This window comes from Protopterus annectens, chromosome 3.part0 (assembly GCF_019279795.1).
Source record: "Protopterus annectens isolate FY-2018-M chromosome 3.part0, PAN1.0, whole genome shotgun sequence".
Lineage (NCBI taxonomy): Eukaryota > Metazoa > Chordata > Ceratodontiformes > Protopteridae > Protopterus > Protopterus annectens.
In genome coordinates, this window is record NC_056731.1 from 1,523,004,581 (window position 1) to 1,523,030,726 (window position 26,146).

General features: G+C 39.6%; 1 protein-coding gene across 1 annotated transcript in view; it reads left to right on the plus strand.

Moving 5' to 3' along the window:
• The window catches only part of SMCHD1 (structural maintenance of chromosomes flexible hinge domain containing 1), a 3,546,415-nt gene that overhangs the window by 1,878,441 nt on the left and 1,641,828 nt on the right, over positions 1-26,146 (plus strand). The window contains exon 25 of the mRNA XM_044065561.1: positions 4,136-4,363. Coding sequence (XP_043921496.1) covers positions 4,136-4,363 — 228 coding nt within the window. The remainder of the gene's footprint in view (positions 1-4,135; positions 4,364-26,146) is intronic.

Sequence of the window (26,146 nt, forward strand, 5' to 3'; positions counted from 1 at the left end):
TACCTACCATAAATGTAGATGTTAGAGTGTTCACACTGCTGCAGTCCAGGTTACCCTCCCTCCATCCCCTCTGAACTAGCTGGACTTATCTATACCTTTCTATCCTATACAACCTTTGTGGTGTATTTGCTTGTAACTGAAGGTATTGTTTTTATTTTATATGTATATTTTTATTAGCAATATGTATTGCCTACCTGCTTGGGGCCACCTGACATCTGGGGCAAGAAAAACTGAAGAAAATGGCGTTGGATGCATCTTGTATACCCCTGGCACACTGACGTCAGGGAAGAAGCGACAGCAGCCGACACCGGACCAAGACTTTGGAACTCTGGCCGACTGCGGGACCGCCTGACGGCAGGATAACCCAAGTGTAATGACTGCAGCAGTGTGAACACTCGAACATCTACATTTATGGTAGGTACAAAACTGTACTTTCTGGCATTGAACAAAGCACAAAAGCTATATCGAGGGACGTTGTGGTCTGAGCCTAAACAGGTGACGCAGTAAGAATGGAAGTCTGTGTGTGGTATTTGTTTTCCACAGGCGAAGCAATTGTTAACTTTTTCTGAGATCGGTTAGAGCAAGAAAAATGGATCCCCAATGGGGTACTGAGCTTTAGAACACTTCAACTTCAATTCGGATATGAAAACTCCGCTAGCGGCCGACCAACACTCGTGCAAACTGCTTCTGCTCTGAGCTCCTTGGCAAGCAAGACTGATGAAATCGCGTTGGCTGCCTGTTTTTATGCCACTGTATAAATTAAAACAATTAGGTATCGATGTAATCTTGTTAAGATGGTTAGGTGCATGGCTAGTATCATACAGCAGTTGGACAGTTGAAATTCTTGGTTACAGTAAGGGTGTCCCACGTACTTGTTTAGATTGTATCTTTCAACCTAATTTTTTCATCTGAGGTGTTCTGTAGTCTATATGCAGATGACTTGAAATAGGGTAAACCAATTATCTGTGTTACAGATAAGGCATGGTCTGCAAAAGAACTTGACCATTTGAGCACAGGAAAATAATATGCTGATAAATACATCAAAAACTAAACGTGAGATTTGGGAGACATAAATTGAATGGTGAATATTTAATACAGCACACAGTGCTTGAAACTGTAGATTCATTTAAGGACCTGGTTATGTGGGTAGAACCAGCTCTGAGATTTTCTAATCATATCAACCAATTGGTAAAGGATAGATCTGATGTTATCCATGTCTTCATTTATCACCACAGGGTCTTTGATCCGACATTGGATCCGAGCCAGCAATATTCAACAGATGGATCCAAGGCTCTGGCTCCTCCCTCTCCCATAATGCCTTGCCTCTCTCTAATCCACAGATCAAGTTTGCCATCATACTCCTGAGCAATTCCTACCAAAATAGAGAGAGACCCACTCCACCTTCCTCCACGATCAAACCAGGAGGGTGATAGCGGGTGGGAAATGTGATGAATGAAGACATAGGATAACACAGATGGTAAGTACATAACTCTTTATCTGATGTAATCCATGTCTTCATTCATCACCACAGGGCAGGAGCGGCCCTAGGTCAACTGGTGCCCTAGGCAAAAGGGCTCCATGGTGTCCCCCAACTCATTACCTGGTGCCCCCATCCTGATCTACCTACACCAAATAAATACTGGAAAAGTGCCCCTGCTAGACCGGCGCCCTAGGCGGCCGCCTAGTTGGCCTATGCCTAAGGCCGGCCATGCCACAGGGTCAGAGTCCCCAGCTACTATACATCATGGGAAGCCTCAAAGAAGGCCATGCCGGAGCACTGTGGAGCCAAAAGAAACCCTACTCCTAGAAATTAAATCTAGTTTGCAATGGGATATAAAGGTGTTAGGATATGTACACAGACAAGTTGCAGTTTTGCATCCACAGAACCAGAGATCACAGGAACGATTAACAACTTTTTATTTCATTTGCTACAAACAGGATGTAGTTAACTGTACACGAGTCTCTTGTGGAGTATTGCCATGGTTTTCAGGTGGAAAAGCATGTATTCAGAGGTATATAGCTTGGTAATAGTTTTAGGGAAACTTGATTTGGTTAAGAGTGTTGCATTATTGGAGTAAGGAGTGGAGTTAGAGTATGGGAAGGCCTTCTGGATTGCCAAAAGATGTTTAACCTGCATCAACCAGTTCTGCCTTTAAAATTGATGGTCAGGGATCATGAAGATCTATTATTAAACTGTGTATTATTTTAGTTTGCTTTCTTTCATAAAGCTGCTTTTCAGAGGATGAAAAATATTCTCTCTCATTTGCTGAGAGAGATCAGTGAAATGCTATAGCAAAGCAGTTCACTAATCATTGCTTTGTTGAAGAGGTATCCCTGAAGAAAGGAAGGTACTTCTTGGCCTGGTCAAAGTCCATTGAGCTTAAGCAGTTACTGCATCTACTTATTTAAGTGATGGCAGTCAGTGATGTTTTTGCTGTTACAATCTTGACTATTCACTTATTTTTGCAGCATTATATTTGAGCATTCTGGCACTGAAGATTCCACTGGAAAATCTTTATTCTCCTCCTTCCATATGAGTAAATATCTTAGTACTTATCTTACAGAACGCTCTTCTCTTGACTGAAAGCCTGAAGAGGATAGATGAACTTATGGTGCATCATCTTTAACTCTAGGTCATCAAGGGTTTAAGGATCAGCAGGCAGAGACCCTCCCTCCATCCCTTGGGTGGTGACCTTTTCCTCTTTGATAAATAGGGTCCTTTAGCTTTTAAGTGCAGTAAAAGGGTACCCCCCCCGACAAACACACAAGAAAGAACTCTGATGGTGCAAAAAAAAAAAAACACATTTGGAAGGTCTTCACTAGGGAGACTAGCTCTGTTGATTTATTCATCCCTGAGGATCTGAAGTTACGGTAGGTACAACATAACTAACTTTTCTGGTCTGTTGTAGTCTGTTCCATAGTGCTGAAGCGTAAAGTGGTAATCATAACCAAGATGACCTGGGTTTAATCACCAGCCTTTGTGCTGGTGGAGCCAGCAAAGGGATGGGAGAGGATTGGTGAGGCAATGCCTGCTGTTGTCTTACAGGGCACAGTTTAACAGGAGATTGCTGGGGGCACACCCAGTGTCATGATACTGAAGTAGACACCGCAATGATGTGGCACTATAGCCCAGATGATTAATGTTATCAACAGCTAGTAACCCTCATCCTGTAGTCCAGGGCTGTATGCTGTCCGTCTCCATTTGCCTACTGTGTGATTCTGAAGAAGTCAGTTAACAAGAATATGCTCATGGTTCACCTCTGAAAATGTAGTTGTGCCTGGTGAGTTTATCCGTTTAACAAATGAAAAAAAGAAAACATGCTTGTTCTGTGTTGCAATCAGAGCTATAGAGGAGCGCATCACTATGGGGGTGGGTATCTCTTCCATTGCTCATCACTCAGAATATTGAGGTTAGGCTGTTTTCCAAAGTAGACAGCTAGTGCTGTCTCTCTGTGCATCGTCATTGTGCATTAGACTCCCTTTCTGGTCTGTTTCCCAACATCGGCTCTGAAGACAACTGCTCCTCCAGGCAGTTGAAACAGTAGCAGGCCTAAGTCCAAGGGGTTAAAACCAGACACAAGTTATGGAATTTGGGAAGTGAGAGAGAACAGTAGTAAGAAAGCACAATTGCATTTGACACACTGACAGAGACTAAATGCTGTATCAGTTCAAGTCTTTCAGTTAATAGTAAAAACTAAAGAAAGAAATAAAACATTTCTGGTTTCGCTTTATACTGCTTATTTTTGTTTCATAGCTACAGCTTTGTTCCATTCTCTTAAGATTTTTCTCTTGTTTGTGCCCCTTGCCTAGCTTTCTTTTTGTGCTGTGATAAGTATATACCTTGTTGACATAAAATGTGTATCATTGATTTACTTGTGTCTATTGAAATGGAGTAAAATGTACAGTGGCTCCTGAGGCACTTCAATATGTTTAGGAACAAAGCTTTAAGGCTGCTGTTGCATCATGCCATACTAACCAAATATATATTTTGTGTGACCGAAAACTAAAAGTAAATTTATCAGTCTAAATTTATTTTTATAGCCCTTATCTGTCTTAGAATGTTTTCAGATTAATTTGATTAACATATTTTATTCTGATTGTTCAAATTAAATATTACTTTGTAATCTAATTTCAGAGCTGTAAAGATGTACCTTCAGTGGAGAAAACCATTAAGCTTCTACCCAGCAATCGTGTGGCTAAGCTGCAGATTTTTAGCTTGGAAGGGCAGAAAGTCATTCATATTTCACATCAAGATGAGATAGTCTGGGATGCTGGTGATGCTATTCATCATCTGATCTTCCGCATGTACGATGAGGCTGACAGAGAAATCACTGTGAATCACACTGTTGCTGAAAAAATTAAGGTGGGTTTTGAAATAATTTACTATAAATCCATAACGTGATTTTTTTTTGGGGGGGAGGGGTCTGAAATACACATACTTTGAAATGTAATTCTTCTTTGTTCTATTATGGATGTTTTGCCAGTCTGAAATGTTAATCTTGTAAACTGAATGCATATAGTTAGCACAGAAGCTGTTCCATTTATCCAGCAATTTTTTTATAATGGCTGCCCATTGCTGAGATATAGAGGGATAAAGTCCTGACGATGACCCATATTGTCCAGAGTATGATTAGTGTATCGGACACCGGAGGAGAAAGGAAGGGGTAGGAATGAGTAGCTGTTTCAGGTTTGCCCACCTTTGAAGGAGAAAACTGTGCTTCTGGTCAGCCAGTCACCACCAGGCAAGTAGGGCTTGGCAAGTCACTGAAAATGGTCAATACTGGAGACATGGGTTTAGAAAGATCATAATGGGGCATTTTGGTTGTGACTGCCTAGATGACATTCCCTGCCAACAACTATCTTCTCGTAGGGCTTGAGTGTGTCAAGAAATACTTGTTACTCTAGAGGAGTAAATGAGCAGGAAGATTTTGCTTTGTGGAAAGCTGATAGACAGCAAGGACCCCCCCCCCCCAAAGAAAAAGATTTTTCATGGTAGTACCTACTTAAAAGCTACCTTTTACTCCCTTTATTAGCTCCCTTGTTCCTATGCAAGCTGTATAAGAAACAACCCTCTTCCAAGAGGTGGGCTTTTGGGTTCCACTTAAGATCAGGATGCCTTTCTTGCTACATTATTCTACACTTCTATTTCCACAAGTAGAATTACTTGTAAAAGCTGTCCACTTGAATTTTAAACCCTGCTGGGTCAGTCTTCAAGTTTAATTCACAGCTGTGGAAGAACTGTGGACTGCTGCTGCCAGATTTGTGCCTTAGTCCTTTATTACTTAATTTTTTCCATAAACAGTGTTACTGATACATTTCTGCATGGTCTGGTACCTTAAACTGTAGTATAAATTCAATAGTGAGAGAATTGTGTTTGCTCCAGTTTGTGATTCAGTGCTTCTATATTCTGCTTATTATTTACCTGTTTGCATTCTGTCTGCCCACCCCCACTAACACATTAAGCCAACATTTCTGAAAGAGTTCCAATATTGTCTTTATATGATTGACTGTCTCTGTTGCTAGCCTGCTTGCTCTTTGAATTTTTCCCAATCCTCCCACCCATTTGCTACTGTTGTTTTATAAAGATGGGTCTCTGCCCTTCACTTCTTATGATAATCTGATTTCCAATGTCCCTCCCTACCCTCTTTCATTTTTATTGACTGTTGTATAAACTATTTATGTACTCTTACCACCCATTGTTTTCCATATATCCATGATAGTGAGTTGTCCACCCAGTGAACCAGTATTTGCCCTTCTGTAAAACCTCCTTTACTACATAACATCTCCTGTCCATTTTCCTGGAGCTCAGCAAAGCTTGGAGTCCAGTACCTGTGATTGCTAAATCACACTTAAGCTATTTTGAGCGATCACTTCTGTTTCCTGCTTTTACGTGTGCATTTCACTCACTTTTTTTGAAAAAAAAAAAATTGCGGTTCCTGTCATTGTTACTGACGTAAGACTGTCTTGAAATTGCCTTCAGCAAGGGATTTCCAGCTAGTTGTTTTAAATGCTTTGTGGTAGCGTTGCACTTGTGGTTGTCTTCTATTGACTTTTGTACAGTAGGAGGACTGGGTTTATTCTTATTGTGGTAGGAGGCGTTTGCCTGGTCTGTCTGAGTTAGGAAATACACAAAAGGACTTGTAGTGTAGTCATGTTTTTGGCCGCTGGGGGGGGGGGGGGGGTGCTACTATAAATTTGCACATTTGCATGCATTAGCAGTGCCCTGTACAGTAGCAAATGCTTAGAAAGCAAATCTTCCCAGCAGAATGGTCCATAAAACTGTAACCTGTAAAGCAGCAATTTAATGCAAATACCTTGTGTGTCGACAAGCAGCTAGTTGGGCGTTGAGTGGCAATACCTACAGATTTAGTAGAATTCAGTACTGTATAAACATTATAGTTAATAAAATTTAGTACTTTTTAGCATAATCTACCCCAGTTAAACACTTTTATTAGTCTGCACTAACAAAGCACCCTTAATAACCTTTTAACCCCAATACACCACCCCCTTGTAGCTTACAAATCAGTGATCTGAACAGTATTGAAATTAAATTTCCTAAGTTCTCTGTAGCCAGCTTGGAGGATGCGGGCATCTTGAAACAATGTAGCAGTTGTCTCATGTTTACTGACAACCATTTAATCCTTAAAGAAGCAGAGTATGCAAGAGATTTACTTGCACAATGACACTGGAGACTAAACACCATCATACAAGTCCAAATCACATTGTTGAAACAATGCACACAACACCTACCTCACATAGAATACAAACATACACACACAGACTTATATATGTTGAGGCACTTAAAAGCAGTCTTCCTAAACAACATAGATTGCCTAGACCACCCGTTGTCAAAGCTATGCCTCAATAAGCCCAAAGGCACTCAAAAAAAATACTTAACACCTACTGTCACTCTCAATGGAGACCCAAACAATAAGGCCCTAAGGCAAGCAAACACACTTTCCAGGACACTTGTCATAGGGAACTCCATTGTAAGATAAACTGATGCCCCTCTCACCAGGCTGAACAAGGTAACTGTTGTTTATCCGGAGCCAGGCTCCACCAAGTCACACTTGCACTCAAGACCTTATTCCAGCGGTACAAGTGTGATTCCAGCATAGCCCATGTAGGTGTAAATGACCTGAGATGTACTTCACTGAACTATATGAAGAGAATTATTATGGAGTTTTCGGACTGTGTGTCTCAGGCTGGTATGAGCCTAACATTGAGTAGCATATTACCATTACCAAGGATGATACCACAATATGAGCAAAAAATGATTGCCACCAGAAAGACAGCCATTTGTTAAAATCATTCTAAGAGAATCCAGTATTTGTTAGCTTGGGAAAACTTGGTCAACAGACTATGTTGCTTTGCTAAGAATGATCTGTACCTTTACCCCCTAGGTTTTCAAATACTGGCTAAATATTTATCCACCCCCTATAGTGCCTTTTTTAGGCAATGCTGAATAAACAAACCTATAGACATAGAAAATCAACTCAAATGCACATCAAGGTTAATATTACTGCTTAATGCCAGGGGGCTAAATAAAAAACTACACTGCCTTGAAGACCTCTTCTCACACTATAACGTAGACATCAGTGCAGTTATTGAGACATGTTGTAAAACGGCAAATGGCAGAAAGTACCACAGCAGTGCAAGGTTTCGGTGCTTTCCACACTTTTTCGACCATTAGCTGCAGACAAGGACTAAAAGTGGAGGTGTCTCAATATACTTCAGTAACAAGCATACCTTTGGGATGGTCAAACAGGATGACATGCTGGAGTTCTTCCACATGCAGATCAACATAGACAAAATCCTGTACCATATCCTACCCAGCTGTAGAACACCCTTGGACCTACTGAAGACACTTACCATTCACCCTAACACCCCACTCATGGGAGACTTTAATTACCTCTCTATGGACTCTGTATCCTACACAATCTACAGGCACAGAGATTCCTGAACTTTGTAAATACAAACAGCCATGGCCAAAGAGTGAATAGGCCCACTAGAGGCTCCAACATATTGGATCTTGTGCACACAAGTATGGTAGAATGGTCCCCCCCCCCAAATTTTGTCTTTGTAAGGTCTGGCCATAAAACTGTCTCCTTTAAAATTAAAATTGGCTCCATAATCCCATTAAAACCAGCAACAGTTAGGAACTGTTATAAAGCAAATTAACTATTAAGTGATAGTTTGTCAAAATTCAGTGCCCTCCAAACCTCAAGAACACAGCAGCCAACACTGAGTTGCTGTCAAAAACTCTGTACAACTATGTCAGTGAATGCATAGAGGCTACTTGTACCTGCCAGAAGTAAGCCCCGGACTAGCCGCAGAAACAACCCGCTTTGAGACTGCTGCACCTACTAGAAGTAAGCCCAGGACTAGCACCAGAAACAGCACACTCAGTTGGCATCCTAAATTAAACAGGATATGCAACAAAAGGAAAAAAATAATGGCAAGTATCAGGAGGGTAATTCCCATAAAGATGAAAACACTCTCATCGAAGTAAATAAGCAACTAAGAAGGCTTAATTAGGTCAAGCAAAGCCAACTTTGAGGTTAAGGTAGTGTCCCAGGTGAATAGTAATCATAAGGCGTTCTACAGCTGTGTCAGAGATGACAAGGGCTGCACACAGTAATGTGCTGAACTGGTGGTTAATGGTGCCACATTCATGGAGCCTGGTGATATAACTAACCTGTTAGCAGACAAATTCATTTCCAGCTTTAACCCCCTGTCGCCCTGAAACATTCCCCCCAAAATACCCTCAAACATAACCCCTTCAACTATAACTAGGGAGCATGAACTGGCTGTATTCACTAAAGCCAAGAACATGGCCTCATTGGATCCTGAAAACATCCCAGGATACCTCCTGAATAGTCTAAAATATGATGTATCAAGACTCCTGGAGTCATTATTTAACTGTAGTCTGCTTTGTGCCACGTGAATGGAGGGACTGCAGCAGTCACCCCCCCATCATAAGGGAGGACCTTCAACAGTGCCTTCCTACCATTTGTTATTCCATATTCCATAGTGGTTTTTTAAGTGTAGAGCACTAGCGTTCATACTGCTTTAAATGTTGATTGTTTTTTTATAAAGCTAAATTAGTTAATTGAATATATTATATAAGGTTTTAATCAATTAATCGTATGTAGTCTGAAGAAGTTACTCTGATTGGGAGTGACGAAAAGCGCTTAACTGTATCATTAAAACATAGTTCCCTCCACTTGTCTCCAGTGGACGTTTGTTTGCAGTTCATTTGGATCACCAGTTTGTCTTTATACTACAGTTTGTCTCTTTGTGTATATTATGGCATCGAACGACCCTGGTGATGGTGAGGATTGTACATCTCCTATACTGCTTGCTTCTAATTCTGAAAGGAATGGCGAGGAAGAAGTAAACTTGACAGCTTTAATTTTAGCTTTAACCCAGCGAGTCGACCTTTTGGCAACCAGACTGGATTCTCAATTAACGGCTTCCAACGGTAATAATTTGAATACCGTAGACACATCGGACCCTCTAGGATCTATACCTCTCGGGCAAAGGACACCACCTGGTCTAACAGCATGGAGTACCGGCAACAGTTCAACAGTACGGAGTATCAACAACAGCGGAACGAATCAGTTAGCAGATAGTGACTTTCATCGCCAAATGAGGGAAGATAACATAAACCCTAATGGCAATCACATACTCAATGGTAACCTGCCCACACAAACAACAGGCACTTCGAACCTGGATTCAACTAACCATTCACGGGATGCCAATAATGGAACCGGAACAACAGTAACTGCTCAAAACAGCGTTCGAGAGCTTATTGGAGCTCCAACATTTCAGGACTGGATTCTTAACACCAGAAATTTCACTTTTAATGAACAGACCACTTTGGAGCAACCGGCCGACAACGCTGATCCACTCGAGGTTAGTGAACAAATAGTTACCAATAATCTTAAAATTTTAGATGTGAAACTGCTAAAAATTAAAAAATTACAATTGGAAGTTAATTACTTCCAAGAATGCTGTAGACTATGTGTGGTACCTAAAGGACTGCGACACTATACTTACCCGATCGGTCTGATTGCAAACTCAGCATTCCATCTAGAATTAAATACTTTATTTGATGACCAGGGTTTTGCACTCATGAACTGTATCATTAAACATTATAACTTACAAATAACTGAATTATCTAAAGAAGTCGCTGATTTGAATACTATGATTTTTAATCACACTGACTTTTTCAGATACAAGTTCGAATACGATAGAATTTTTAATTCTATTGACCAGCTCATGACAAAACTCAAATTCAACAAAGTTAAAAAACTTAATAGAGACAAAACAGCATATGGAAATGGGAAAGCATATCCTAACCCACCAGGGTCACAAACTGGTCTTGCAACCATTCAAGTTAATGAGCCTACTTTTATGTCATCCCAACAAGACAATTTAGATCTTAGCCAAGAATTTGAAAATGATTACTCTAGCAGTAGAGATATTAATCCAAACTATAATAATAATAATACTTGGGCAGGACAGCTCAGAAACGGAAAACAAAGGAGGTATAATGAAGAACAGCCAAATGGATACTTTTCAGATAGAACACAACATGAAGGCAACCATAATAACATCGAGCTAGGTGCAATTCTTAAGAGACAATTTAACAACAACCAGCACCTTGGAAATAATCATAACATCTAGAATCAAAAAAACAAATTTCGCCCTTACAGCAACCCGAAGAGATAGAACATGACGGTACCGGGCCGGATATCATCCATAATGTAGCGGGCGATTTCAATATTTATAATTTTTCATGTATTGACATAAATCCTTCCTTGATTGAATTGTTTGCTAAAGGACAAACATTTGTACCTAGCAAACATATGGACTTGGTCCAAACCATTAAGGACCTGAAATTATTTGTAAGAAAATTAAACCTGAATTTATTACTAGGAGACTCTACAGCTATTATTAATCCACTTAGAGTAGTTAGTGAATAGAATCCAACCTTACATCCCACACTTCAAATATTTGAACAATTCATGGAATTGGATTTAAGATGCTTAAATCACAGTCAAAATAATATTTTTCATAAGAATTTGTCACTTAATAACACCAGTTCTGAAGAACCAGAAGCAGAAGCTTTAACTACTTTCAAATCTTTAAACATCAGAACTATGAAACCAGATAAAGGTGGAGGGTTAGTCATATTTGATAACTGTGACTATATAAATAGGGTAGAGAAAATCTTAGAATGTGACACATACAGTGAGGTGTCCATAAATGAGGTAAATACTGCATATATGAGGATCAAAGGGTATTACAGTGATTTATTCATGGATGGATACATCGACATAGACTCATATCATTACATATCTATGAACTGGCCAAAAATACCGATCTTATTTGCTACACCAAAAATTCATAAAAATATCATGAACCCACCACTTAGACCATTAATAGATGGACGTAATTCAATCACATACGCTGCAGCAAAACTTGTTGATATATTTTGAAAAAATATCTCGACAGAATCCCAAGTCTGTAAAGACTCGTGGACTTTCTTAGAGAATTTAAATAAAATTGAATATAATAATCATTACAATTTTTTAACCATAGATGTTATAGACTTGTACACATCTATTCCCCACTTAGAAGCCATAGAATGGGTGAATTTATTCTTTATAAATAAAGGAGCACAATCTAATGAAATGTTCACAGTCACAACATTACTTGACATTATATTAACTAACAATTTCTTTACTTTTAGCAAGTTATATTTACAAAAATGCGGCGTTGCCATGGGTTCACCATGCGGTACCAGTTTAGCAAATACGGTCATGGTTTATTGGGAAAATTTTTACATTTTCAAAAATACTGAATGGAATACGTATATAAAATACTACACTCGGTTCCTTGATGATATTTTTATTTTATTCCAAGGGCCGAATGAATTAGCCAATAAATTTCTATGTTACATAAATAATACCACTGAATTTTTCAAATTTACTTTAGACTTTCAAGATAAGACAATAAATTACTTAGACATCAATTTATATAAAGACCCTGAGAATATGCAGTATTTTGCCAAAATACACAGAAAAGAGACCTTCTGTAACTCTTACCTCCACTATACTAGTTTACATCCTTTTACACAAAAGAAAGCTATAGTAAAGGGACAATTTATTAGGGCAGCTCGTATGACAACCTCAATTGACGATTTTATATCAGAATGCTGCCTAATAAAGACCTTTTTCATCGAAAGAGGTTATCCATATGAACTAGTCAAAGATGTCTTAAATGAAGTAACATATAAAAGAGAAAATGGCAACATAGTTCCAATTTTACAAATCAGAGAGAGAATCCCTAGTGGAGAAAATATATATTTTAACACAGAAAGTGTATCCAATTTGGTAAACTCTATATTAGAAGAAAATCTGCCCAACAGTGAAGCAAAAGAAGAAGTAGGAACTTCCAGACATGTTACGTCACAACGTATAATATTGACAGTAACATTATAAATAAGATACTGTATAAAAATTGGGGGCTCATACAACAAGATAAAACTATTAATTTTAAACTTCCTGAGCAACCTAAGGTAGTGTATAGAAAATGTAAAAATATTAAAAACATATTGGAATCAAATACTACTAAAAAAGTATTTACCAGTAGAAATGGCATGACAAATTGTAATAGCTGCAACATGTGTAAGCATATGTCTTGTGGTGAATATGTTTATATCAATAACAAAAAATATAATATTCAGAAGAAGTTGAATTGTAGTTCTAAATTAGTAGTATATGCTGCTACGTGCACCCTCTGTCCAGCCTTCTATATAGGAAAAACTGAACGGCGGTTCAAAGAGAGGGTGTACGAGCATGCATATGCAATACTCAACAAGACAGAAAATGCTTTATTTAAGCATATTGCAGCTAATCCAGGCCACAATTTTAAATTTACTGCATTTGATCAAATTTACACCGACATCAGAGGAGGTCCATACAATCTACTATTAGAAGAACGGGAATTGATATGGCAGTGGAAAACAAACGCATTTGTAAAGCCAGGTCTAAACGAACATTGTAATATTAGTTGCCTCCTGAAACTTAAAAGTCTAGATAGGTAAATAATATACAATTTATATGTAAAATCAATGTAAACTGTAGTATCTAGTTAATTAATCAATTCACAATTCTACACACTGTCACTTTTTCATGTTTTGTAGTATAAAATAGTATAATTGATATAGACATAAATGTTTTAAACCTTTTTAAATAATGTACTTGATATATGAAGCACAAGTGTGTACGTGTATATGTACATATATGCATATGTATATGCATATATGTATGTGTATGGGTGTATGTATTGTTTATGTTTATGTTATGGTGTATTTATATATGTTTGTGATGGTTAAATTTTAAATATTAACATGTTAAAATTATATATAATAGAATTCTAACAACAACATAGGTTAAAAGATTTCATTTATTTTACTTATTCATTCTTTATGATACATCATTACATATAACTAACAGTCATATGTATGTAACCTCTGTTAATATTCATTGTAAAAGGTCACATAGAAATATTTAACTTATAAAATTATACTCTTTAAAAGATTAATACAATAGTAAGAATATAATATAAGAGACTAGTGCTATATATTAACATATTTCACGCATATGAAGGTCTAGCTGGGTTTTTCTTATTCTTTTTCTTATTCTTTAAGTGCCTTCCTACCATTTGTTATTCCATATTCCGTAGTGGTTTTTTAAGTGTAGAGCACTAGCGTTCATACTGCTTTAAATGTTGATTGTTTTTTATAAAGCTAAATTAGTTAATTGAATATATTATATAAGGTTTTAATCAATTAATTGTAAGTAGTCTGAAGAAGTTACTCTGATTGGGAGTGACGAAAAGCGCTTAACTGTATCATTAAAACATAGTTCCCTCTACTTGTCTCCAGTGGACATTTGTTTGCAGTTCGTTTGGATCACAGGTCCTGGAAATTACAGACCTCTTAGTCTGATTTGCAAAGCCATGGAAAGAATTATCATGGAAATTATCAACAAGGACATATGAGATTTCAAGACACTGGCTCCATCCCAGTTTGGCTTTGTCAAAGGAAAGTCATGCTTACTGAGTCTAGTGGACTTATTTGAAAAGGTCACTAAGGTAATGCATGGGGGAAAATGGTGCCTTCTGCCTACCAAGATAGGGCTAAGGCATTCAGTACACTATCCCTGTCTGTTATTGTCAATAAATTTACCGAAATGGGTATAAAGCCCTTTGTAACATGCTGGATAGATAGCTGGCTCACTGATAGGACCCAGGAGGTTAGAATCTGTGAGGTCACCTCCACAAAGAGGCTGGTCACCGGTGATGTCCTCGGCCCACTCCTTTATGGCATCTACTTCTTCGATGTCAAAGCCAATATCAAAGGCCTCTGGCTAACCAAGTTTGTAGATGATTGCAAGCTGGGAGGAGTCATTGAATCCCCCCAAGATGAGAACACCCTTAAACAAGGTCAAATACAGGCAAATGTTTGGTGCCAAAGCCATGGCTTAAAACTCAATACCAAGAAGGGAATAATAGTGCCTTTTGGGAAGTCTTCCACCCTGGGTTGCCACATGTTCAGTAAAACTACCTTAAGAATTGATTCATTAGTCATGGATGTTGGAATTCATGTAGAGAGCAACCTAGCCTTTGACCAACATGTGCCTTAGGTAGTAGGAAAATCTTTCTATGTTGCTCAATGTATAAGCAAGTGCATGGCATCTAGGTTCAGAGAGGTCGTCATACCACTGTGCTCAGCCCTCATCAGACCCATCAGAGAGTATAATGCCCCCTTTGGGTATATTCCTTGCCAGACGTGCAGCAATTGGGACATGCACAAAGGTTCTTTACAGAAAGAATACAGGGAGTAAACATAATGTCCTACGCTGATCTCCTCAAAGTCCTGTCTCTTTAGTCAGTATCATACAGACTTCTGAGAGGTGATCTTTGCGGCATCCCTCGACCCTGTTTTTATGAACCTTTTGCACATCCACAAAACAAACAGTATCAGAACTACTATGTTAAAAGACCTACATTTTGCTTGTGACATAAATAAGACATGTTTGAGAGAGATGCATGTTTCTCAGACAGTTTACATTCTCTGGAACAGGCTCACCATCCATGTGAAGCAGAGGTCCCTCCTTATCCCTTTTTAAGCACAACATGGACCATTGGGTAGGTAATTGGAAATTCACCCCTGGTCTGGCTTCTGTTTCTCATGATGGATGGAATAAATCTGAATTGTGGGTCACATTTGGGTTGCACGGCAAGGCTTATAAGTGCCCAAATGGTCAGTAACCTAGTGTACACCTATGAACCTAGGTAAACTGTGACTAGAACGGTATTTGCAGCACTTTTTACCTTCAGGTTTTACAGAAATGTGAATACTGATACTTGTTAACCGAGAAAGTCCAACTGAGCAGTGCCCTTTTTCAGAGGAGGCCCGGGGGAGAAAAGCTTCATTGTACAGACATTATTTGCATTGTTGTATCATTTAAAGTTTTATGAGCAGTAGTTCCATTATTCAAATATCCTAGGAATCAGGTACATCATATAGAAACAGTTTTGATTATAAATAAGATATGTGGGTTGTATATGAATACATTTTTAAGACAGAGTTAGAGCAGCCCAGAGAAAGGAGGGGAGGATAGGAAGCACAAGGAAAATAAAGGAGATGAGATGATTGAGGACAATATAGTTATGATAATAGTACTTTACGCTTTTTGTAGCAGAGTGTTATGTCTCAAATTCATATCACAGTACTAGTACTAGTTTAACCAGAGGTGGTGCAGAGACATTGATCTATGAGTTGTTGCTTCAGGTGGAATTTGAAGCATTTCAGGTTGCAGACTGTTACGTGGAGTGGGCTAGTATTTCAGTTATTAGTAGTGCAGTAATTTAAAATAACATGGCTATCCAGAAAACCACAGTGGAGTTTAACCCTCTGCGTTTTCATTTTAGTCCTGTGCAAATTGGTAAGATTAATATAGCCTGTCTCAAGTTTAGTTTATTCAAAACTAAAAGTTTTTTGTAAGAATTGGTTTGTAAGATGCAAAAGCAATCTGATTTTCTTCCACTTTCAAAAAAGGCAGTAAAACTATTGACACCTGTGTCACTACATTTCCCCTGGTTTATAGGGGACTTGTAGCTGCAGGAACAGTCCCATAGTGTTCTACAGTTTGGAAAGAGTTGTAAATTGCAACCTCCTTAATTGACTTTGCACATACTTTGTATTGGATAATTCTCTGGTTTACCATCTTTGGTACCTCCTGCTAGTACATTTTTTTAAAATCTTTTTTATTCCAGCCTTACAGTTCACATTGCAAGCCTAATGTGCATTGTGGAAGAGTTATCCATGTGTGATGCCTAAAAAATGTAGACCTGCAAAGTGGTTTTGCTTTTGCCAAATTACCACCCAGGTCTACACTACCAGATTCTCTGCTGAGGGGGGAGTAGTACACTGTGTGTGTGTGTCACAGTTTTTCACTCTGTCTAGCTGATGCAGACTTGAAAATGGAGGTCTGCCACACCTCATGGACATTGTAACTTTTTGAAGGTGGACAGTTTAAGGATTGGTAGGGAGGTCCATCTTTTGATTTTGGTTAGAATCAGAAAGAAGTATCTAAAGAATCTGGAGAAAACAAATTGGCCAAAGATGATGATCTTCGTGTTTCACTGTTGCAGTCATTACATTTGGGTAATCTGCTGGCAGGTTGCCCTAAGTCGGCCTGAATAACAAAGTCTTGGGTCCTGCGTTGGTTGCTGTCTCCTCTTCCATGACGTCAGGTTGTCAGGTTTATAAAACATGCAGCTGACACCATTTTATTCAGTCTTTCTTGCCGTGCGGTGCCCAAAGCAGAAGCAGTTCGCAAGTGCCGGTCAGCTGACTCCTGAAATTTTCACATTCGAGTTTCAGAACCAAAGTCTTCAAACTAAAGCTAAGTACCCCATTGGGGAAACTTTTTCTTGCTCCTTACCAATGTCAGTAAAAGTTAATAATTGCATTACTTGTGGGAAGCAAATACCTCATAAGGATTTTCATTTGTACTGTATTCCTTGCCTAGGCCCAGATCTCAACGTGCCTTGCTGTCGGTTTTGTGCTAGATTTAACTAACGCACTATTAAGCTTCAGTATATTTTTGTTTCTAAATATTTTGGTTCAAGATTTAATTATCCAGAAATGTCGTCGGTTAACAATCCGACTACCGGAGTTCACAAAAAATGTAAAGAAAAAGACAGAGACAGACCGTCGAGGTCCAAAACCGATGACGAAGCTTCTCCTAAGCCAGTTGCTGGTTTGCCGGTACTCAGTGAGGCACTTTCGCAGCCCCTGATACCCGCTACTTTTGAGCCACAGGCCTCTACCGAGACCCATTCGGAGTCCGGCATGCTGCAAGATTCTCAGAGTATTGAACCCGCGGCTCTCTCCCTTGGATGGGTCAGGAGCCGCTGAGCAGGCACCGGCTTCTGAGGGTGTTTTCAGGCCTCAACATTTTTATATAAAACTGACGCCAGCCTCAAAAACAAGGTCAAAAACATCTATGTCTAAAAAACCGACACATGAGCCACATGTTCAGGTCCCTATGCCTAAAAAACAGATGATCAAAATGGCTGAGGACTTAATTACCTTGATCAGGGGTTCCCAACCCCCCCCCCCCCACACACACACACACACACACTAAGAGGCCTAGGCAAGGCACTGATTATGAATCTTTAGATCAGGTTTCCATTTCTTCTCATTCCTCTTCTGATCAGGAATTTTCTATTCCACCCTATGAGGATTCTGATGCAGAGGAATCCATCCCATCTGCATCCCCTCCTGAGAATTACTCTTTTGGAGAGTCTTTGCATACTTTAAGGGAACATTTTTACTGGGAGAGTCAGGACTTCTCTGAATCAAAAAAGAGGCTTAGGGATTTCCTTCTTCTTCCTCAGCATAGGCCTTTGGCAATACCTCCTGTATTAGACATTGTTGATGATGTGTTTTCAGAATCAAGCATGGCTCCTGATTCCCTGCCTCCGGCTCCTAGTAAGCCAGACAGATATTACAGGGTTCCTGACTCCCACAAATTTCTATTAAAAAATCCTACTGCTGATCCTGAGACTATTTCTCAGGGTCCCAAGGGTGTAAAAGACTCTACAGCCAAAAATCCTATCCCCTCCGACAGAGATTCCAGGGAGCTGGAGAGATGGGGAAAGAAGGTTTATACATCTGCAACCTTAGCAATCAGGGCCTTAAACTGCCAGTTTCATATGCTTAAATATCAACAACATGTTAGGGGCTTACTGAAACAGAAAATTATGTTGATTTCTGATAGTGTGGAAAATAGAGTTACAGGAATTACTGCATTCAGCAGAACAGGTTGGAAAGCATACTTTGCAGTGTGGTTTTGATTCTTTGGAGGCCTTCTACAGGGCCGCCTTTACTGGATCTGTGATTAGAAAGCATGCCTGGCTCAACGAGCAAAATCTGCGTGATCATGTTAAAGCTAAATTGTTGGATGCCCCTTTGCAGCATGATACTTTGTTAATAAGGCAGAAGAGGTTTTAAAGAAAATGGAAGACAAAACTAAATCTATGCAAACTGTAAAACATTTCTTGCAAGTGCAGCCACCCAGGTTCAGTAGACACTGGCCTACTAAAAATTGGTCCTTTCCTGTGTCCAACAGAGCCACTCAAGGCAAATCCAGGTGCTCAAAATGCTCCAGATACCAATCACAGGGTTCTTACAGGTCAAAGCAATGTGGTGCCTCCACCTCCAAAACTGGAGGAAACCAAGCACAACCCTAGAGTAAGCAGTCTCAATGACTTTCCTCTACCATCACCAAGCACTTACCTTTTGGCAGCCCCCTTGGGGGGAACACTAGCACTTCATGCTCAAAATTGGCAGTTAATTACCCAGGACAAGTGGGTATTAAACATAGTATCCCAGGGGTACAGATTTCATTTCCATAATTTGCCAATTCCAAACGGATGTCCGGATCTGCCACACAACCGAGTGGGCAGAGGCCCAGAAATGAGTCATGTCCCTCTTGGATATGGGGGCTATTCAACCGGTACCAGAAAAGGAAAACAGACAAGGTTTTTATTCAAGACTTTTCCCGGTACCCAGAAAGGACAATTCATGGCGTCCAATACTGGACTTAATGATTTTGAACACATTCCTGGACATTCCAAAATTCAAAATGCTGAGTTTACAACAGCTACTGCCTATGCTAGGCAGGAACGCTTGGTTAGTAACTCTAGACTTAAGAGGCATACCTGCATATCCCAATATGGCAATCATGCAGAAGATACCTCCGCTTCTAAGAAGGTTTTTTGCATTACCAATTCTCTGCACTGCGCTTCGGCTTATCTACTGCGCCCAGGGTCTTTACAAAGTGCCTGGCACCAGTAATTGCTTTCTGCAGACAAAGAAGCATTCAAATGTATCCTTATCTGGATGACTCTGTCATTCAAGCAGAGGACAAGGAGACACTTCTTCAACATCTGGCATTTGTAAAAAGGCTTCTAGCATGCCTAGGGTACACCATAAATTAAAAGAAATCACAACTGGTACCCTCCCAAATAATTACATTTCTTGGTACAAGCTTGAATACACCTGCCCAGATGGCTTACCTTACGCCAGACAAACAAAGGCAACTGACAACATGCTTCAAACAAATGGCAACAAAAACCCAGTTATCTGCAAGACAAATTCTGCAGACTTTGGGGTTCATGGCATCCTGCATTCTACTAATTCCATATGCAAGATTGCCTATGAGGAAACTTCAATGGTACCTAAAAAGTTTATGGAGTCAGCATTGTCACAGTCTTGAAACAATCATTCCCCTCATTCCCTGCCTACAACAGGAGTTTCTTTGGTGGGCAGAGACATGTCACCAAAACAAGGGACTGTCATTCACTCTACCCCCTGCCACCCAAACTCTAACTACAGACACATCAGACTATGCTTGGGGGGCCCACCTGGCGTAGAAATGCATTCAGGGCAAATGGAGCCCAAACCAAATGCATCTGCATTATCAACCAGAAAGAGATGCTTAGCTGTTCAGAATGCTCTGACAGCCTTCAAGTACTTACTTCATCCAGGACAACTACTGATAAAGACGGACAACACCACAGTTATGTGGTACATAAACAAGCAGGGGGGTGCACATTCCTATCCCCTTTGCAGACTAGCCATGGCCTTGTGGAACACAGCCTTGACTTACCAAATACATCTTCAAGCTCACTTCTTGCCAGGAAAACAAAATACTCTGGCAGACTACCTAAGCAGAAATCTTATGGTCCCGCACGGATGGTAACTGGATCCACAAATCTTCAGCATGTTAACACAGAAATTGGGGAGCCCAGACATAGATCTATTTGCCTCTCCCCAAAATTATCAGTTGGACAAATTCTGCAGAAGAACTCATTACAAAAAAGCATGGAAAGTGGATGCCCTATCCTTCACCTGGAAAAACCTATCAGTCTGTGCCTTTCCCCCTCTGCCTCTACTCTCCAAGGTCTTACTAAAAGTCAGACAGGAAAAACCAAAAATGATCCTAGTTGCTCCGGACTGGCCTCGCCAGCACTGGTACCCACTTCTAAGAAATATGTCTCAGCTTCCTCCATGGTACTTGCCTCAAATACCTCATCTACTGTCTCAGCAGAACAATCAAATTCTGCACACTCTGCTCCAAACTCTGAATCTTGCAGCATGGCTGATCAATTAATTATTCAAACAACACCTCTCAGTAAATCTGTCATGGATGTCATTTTGGAAGCCAGAAGCCCTAGTACTAGAAAATCTTATGCTGATAAATGGAAGAGATTCTGTGTTTGGAACCAAGCACAAGGAACAGATACAGCAAAGCCCAATATTCCTCAGATTTTACAATATTTGACTGAGATGCTTGACAAGGGCCTATCTTTTTCTTCAATAAAAATCCATGCCTCTGCCATCTCGGCTCATTACAACACAGTGCCTCCCCTCTTTTCTCATCCTCTGCTTAGAGTATCTTAGAGGGGCCAAAAATTTAAGGCCTCCCAGAAGATCACCAACTCCTGCATGGGACCTCAGTTTTGTTCTGAAAAAACTCACCCTGCCTCCTTTTGAACCAGCAGCTACTGCGGATATAAAATTTCTATCTTGGAAAACAGCTTTTCTCTTGGCAGTCACTTCAGCAAGAAGGGTTTCAGAACTACAGGCTCTCATGGCAGTGGAGCCTTTTATTACATTTTACTCGGACAGGGTGTCCCTCAGGACCAATCCTTCTTTTATGCCTAAGGTGGTATCCAGTGTGGCTCTTAACCAGACCATTCACCTGCCAACATTTTACCCAAATCCTCAGAAAAAGAAGGAGCGGATTCTGCATTCATTGGACATACACAGACAACTAAGATTCTACTTAAACAGGACCATATCTCTAAGAAAGTCTGAGCAAATACTGGTAGCATTTGCTGCAGGGTCAGAGGGGAAGGCTATATCAAGGCAGACTATTTCTAAGTGGATAAGCCACTGCATTTGTTTCTGCTACTTGCACAATGGTAAACTTGTGCCCAAGTGGATCAGATCACATTCCACCAGGGCTGCCTCTACTTCAGCAGCTTTTCTCAGAGGGTTTCCAACCAAAGACATTCTAGAAGCTGCTACTTGGAACTCTGTTCATACCTTCACAAAGCATTATCATTTGCCTCTCTTCTCCAAATCCAGGGCAGGCTTTGCCACTGCAGTTCTACAGGGCCTTATAGCCGCTCCTAATGCTGTTTAGATCCATCCGTAGCTTTGGGATTCTTCCCAAATGTAATGACTGCAACAGTGAAACACGAAGAACATAGTACAGTTGTGTACACTTACCATCAATGTAGATGTTCGAGTGTATTCACTGTTGCAGTCCAGGTTACCCACCCGCCATCCCCTTTCTATACCTTTTCTTTCCTTCACTATACACTAAAGCCTTTGTGGTGTATTTGCTTTTAGATGAAGGTAAAGTTTATGTTGTTTAAAGTGCATTAATATATAATTCTGTTTATTTATATATATATATATATATATATCTATCTATCTATATATATATATATATATATATATATATATATATATATATATATATTTTTTTTTTTTTTTTGCTCCCCATTTGGGAGGCAGCTGACACCTGGGGCAAAAAAAAACTGAATAAAATGGTGTCAGCTGCATGTTTTATACACCTGACGACCTGATGTCACGGAAGAGGAGACAGCAGCCGATGCAGGACCCAAGACTGTTATTCAGGCCGACTGAGGGCAACCTGCCAGCAGATTACCCAAATGTAATGACTGCAACAGTGAACAGTGAATACACTCGAACATCTACATTTATGGTAAGTGTACACAACTGTACTTTTTCTTCTTCGTCCTTTCGTGGGATGGCCTCAGTCACTGAGTGACCACACTTGTGGTATTGCCAAATTGAGCAGGAGAGTTAACAGTGGGAAAGGTACCTTTGAAAGTGAATCCTATGATGTTCTTCTTCTTGATCACTTCTGCAGTAGCTTAAGCTTATATGGGCTATATCCTGCAGAGGATATAACAGCTAGCCAGCTTCCAGAGCTTCAGGATACCTTCCACACATCCAAACCATTAGTCAGTTTGGAGCTGAGCTGATTGAAAAGACAGGTTTGAGCACCATGCCTTTCAGAGCTTTCTTGCCACAGTGCTCTTCTTATAGCTTTCAAGGATCGATGGCCAGCTAATGCTTTTCCACTGTTGGGCAGATAAGTTCCTTTCTGAGAAGAACCTTTCACAGTACTTATAAAAATTGTTTAAAATGAGATTTTGAGAGAGAATGTTTTCTTTCCTAACTATTAACACCTTAGTGGTGTGGAATTTCATACCTCTCTAGCAGCCCAAGTGCAGCTTGCATTCCAGAACATTTTTTGAAAAATGCTTAATTATGAGATGAATGTAAATATTTTGAACTGCAAAAGCTATTAAAACTGTACAAATATCAATTTTATCAGTAAATATTATTTACAGTGATGTCAGTACATTCATAGTCTTTTTTTATAAAAAGTATAATATATTGTAATGCAAACCACGGTGGGGGTGCTGCGGTAGCGTTGTCGCCTCACCATAAGACGCTGTCCGGTTTGATTCTCAGCTAGAGTGTCTTCTGCGTGGAGACGTGCGTGAATGGGCGTACCTTCGTTGAAGGTTGTGCATCAGGGCTGGTAATTCAGCACGTAAAAATCAACTACCAATCATTAGCGGACCGGAGTTCCGCTGTGGCGACCTCTAACCAGGAAAAGCCGAAAGACACAAACAATAATATATTGTAATGCATAAAACGTTTTTTCTAAACTTTCACAAATATTCATGTAGTGAAAATCATACAACCTAGATTTTTGCATTTTTCTTAACCATACATAAGCTTTCCCATGACAAGAAACTCCACTATAAGTGTATGTTTATTGAGATATTTACAGAAATATGAAAACATCAGTTTAATTGTTTTATTAGCAATACAAGTAATACTGGATATCTCTCAAGATGTGCAACTTGCAGCTCAAATATCAGACAGTTTCCTTCAACAACATTGAAGGTTTCACATAGTGTAATGCATGGTTTCCAAGTCAACAGGTTTTTCAGGTATCAAGTACATACAGAAATGTTGCATATTTTCCTAATTACCAACAAACTACTAGTAATATTTCCAGTATAGTGTGATGTAAACCAGCATTTTCAGTGACTTGTCCTGTGTCTGAATTGTGTGTTTTACACCATGCACCTCAGTAAAATGTAGGTCTGTCAGTTATGGAAATATGAGCATAAATATGAACACATGAATAAAAATTGGCAAAGATTCATTTCTCCATTGCAGGACACCATAGAATAACAGTCTTGCTGTCCTTTTGTTATTAACTTTCTTTCTTTTCTAATACTGCCTATTATTAGTTGGTAAGTTACTTAGTTAAAGAAGCCAGGCTCAAAAAATTCTGGATGCTGTAAGGAGGTTTGGATGTGAAATGGAAGTATACAAAAAAGGCATTTTAGGATTGAGTGAGCTAAATAAGTTTGAGAGAGTGCCCAAGTTCATAAAGCTTTCATTTCACAACCTTTTAACCTATTCCTCCTCATATGAGTTTTTTAGTAACCTTAGATTTAAATAATGCATATCATCGCATTCCTTTTCATCCAGATATCATGCGTTTCTTAAAGATGTATGTGTGTGGATTTCGTTATTAATTCTCTGCCTTATCCTTTGGCTTATCCACTGCTCCAAGAGTATTTACAAAGTGTCTGAATCCTATCATAGCTTATTGCAGGATATAGGTTATCGACATTTTCCATATTTAGATGACTTTCTTATCTCTGCAAATTTTTTTTTTTCAAAGTGTCTCAAATCTGTCACCTGGGCAAGAGATCTTCTATACTGGCTGGTTTTACAAAAGAAAGTTCAAAAGTGTTTTGTGATTCCATCTTACAGGATGGATTGTGTTTCTGGGGTGCCTGCTTAGATACCTCACTACAAAAAGCTTTTCTTCTACAGGAAAAAAAATAGATCTATATTCATCACAGAATTGCAGGAGGTTACTAAGTTAATGGCCCTAGAGCATTTTTCAGCCTAGCCATTCATGCCCCAAATTTCCCAATTATCAATGTTCACAGGCTAGAATGGCTTTGGTATATGCTCGTGACTTAGAGCATCTACAAACTGCCCCTGTCCATAAGGGCCACAGGTGGCAAGCCAGGGATAAATATGCAATTTCCCATCCATTAGTCTAAATTGCATTTGGAGAGACTTTGGGAAGAGCTGTGTATGAGGATTTGTTTCCTGAGAAGGGTGATCTCTGAAACACATACCCATCCCTTTAACTTTAGATCCTTTGATTAGATAATTATGCTACTGTTTGTTTTGTGAATGAATAGCAGATCAATCAGGGATGAATCGGAGAATGGCTTGTAGGTTAGGCATGGATCGTCCCTCGGTAGTCTGTAAGAGAGGTGGTCCCGCATAGGTCATATTTACACCTTGTATTATTTTAGTGAGGAACCTCTTTGGTCACTCCAGCTGTTGCAAATGCGTGGCCAGGTACATGCCGTAGGGGCATTGTACTCAATTATTGGTCTAATGAGGGTTGAGGATAGTGGGACTATGATCTCCTTAGATCTGGATGCAGTGCCCTTATAAGTTGCTCCATGTAGGAGTTTCTCACTACCATGGAAACATGGTGATCAAAGTTCAGATTACTGTCGACCTGAGTTTCCAAGTCCCTTATTACTGGGTTTGCTCTTAAGGGAGTCTTATTAGTGTCGTAATTTGCAGGGGTAATAGTCTTCCCAGAAGGTATAATTATGCATTTTTTTTGCATCGAGCTTTAGGCCTTGGTTCTGACACCAGTTATTTGTTTGTGTCAGTCCTTCCTGGAGGATATCTACATCTTTGAGGGATTCACTGATTGCAGCTAATCTGAATAGATTTAGATCTATTCCAGGTGTTTCCACTCAGACTTCTGTAATAGCAACGGAATGCCTCAGGATTCTGGGTCTTATGTCGTCTTTCATTCTCATTGTACTGCCTGCAAGACTCCATATGATAAAGATACAGTGGTATTTGAAGATTCTTTGGTACCAGCATCAACACCAATTTCTTTTCAAATTCCAGTTCTTGGATTTGTGAAAAGAGAAATCACATGCTGGAGGATCATATATCCCTGAATCCAGGTCTTCCATTCTCTTCCCCCTACTCTAAAGCAGTCAGTCACTACAGTCTCCCTAGATTTTGCTTGGGGGCAGTGTCAAGTGGAATAAAAGTGCATGGTCTCTAGGACAAAAAAGATGGGCAAAAGCACTTAAACATAAAATATGCTAGCTCTCGTAAAGGCTGTCAAATCTGTAATCTGTGGTTCACAGGACCTGTTCCAGTAGTATAATACCACAGTGATGTGGTACATTGACAAGCAAGGGGGAAACGGACCTTATCCTGTTAGCATGGGATATAGCTTTACAGCACAGTCTCGCTCTATAGGTGTCTTACATTCCATCAGAAGATGATTATGTGGCAGACAAGCTGAGTAAGGCAAAGACAGATCTTCATGAGTGGAAACTGAAAACAAAATGCTTACTGTTTAAGAGA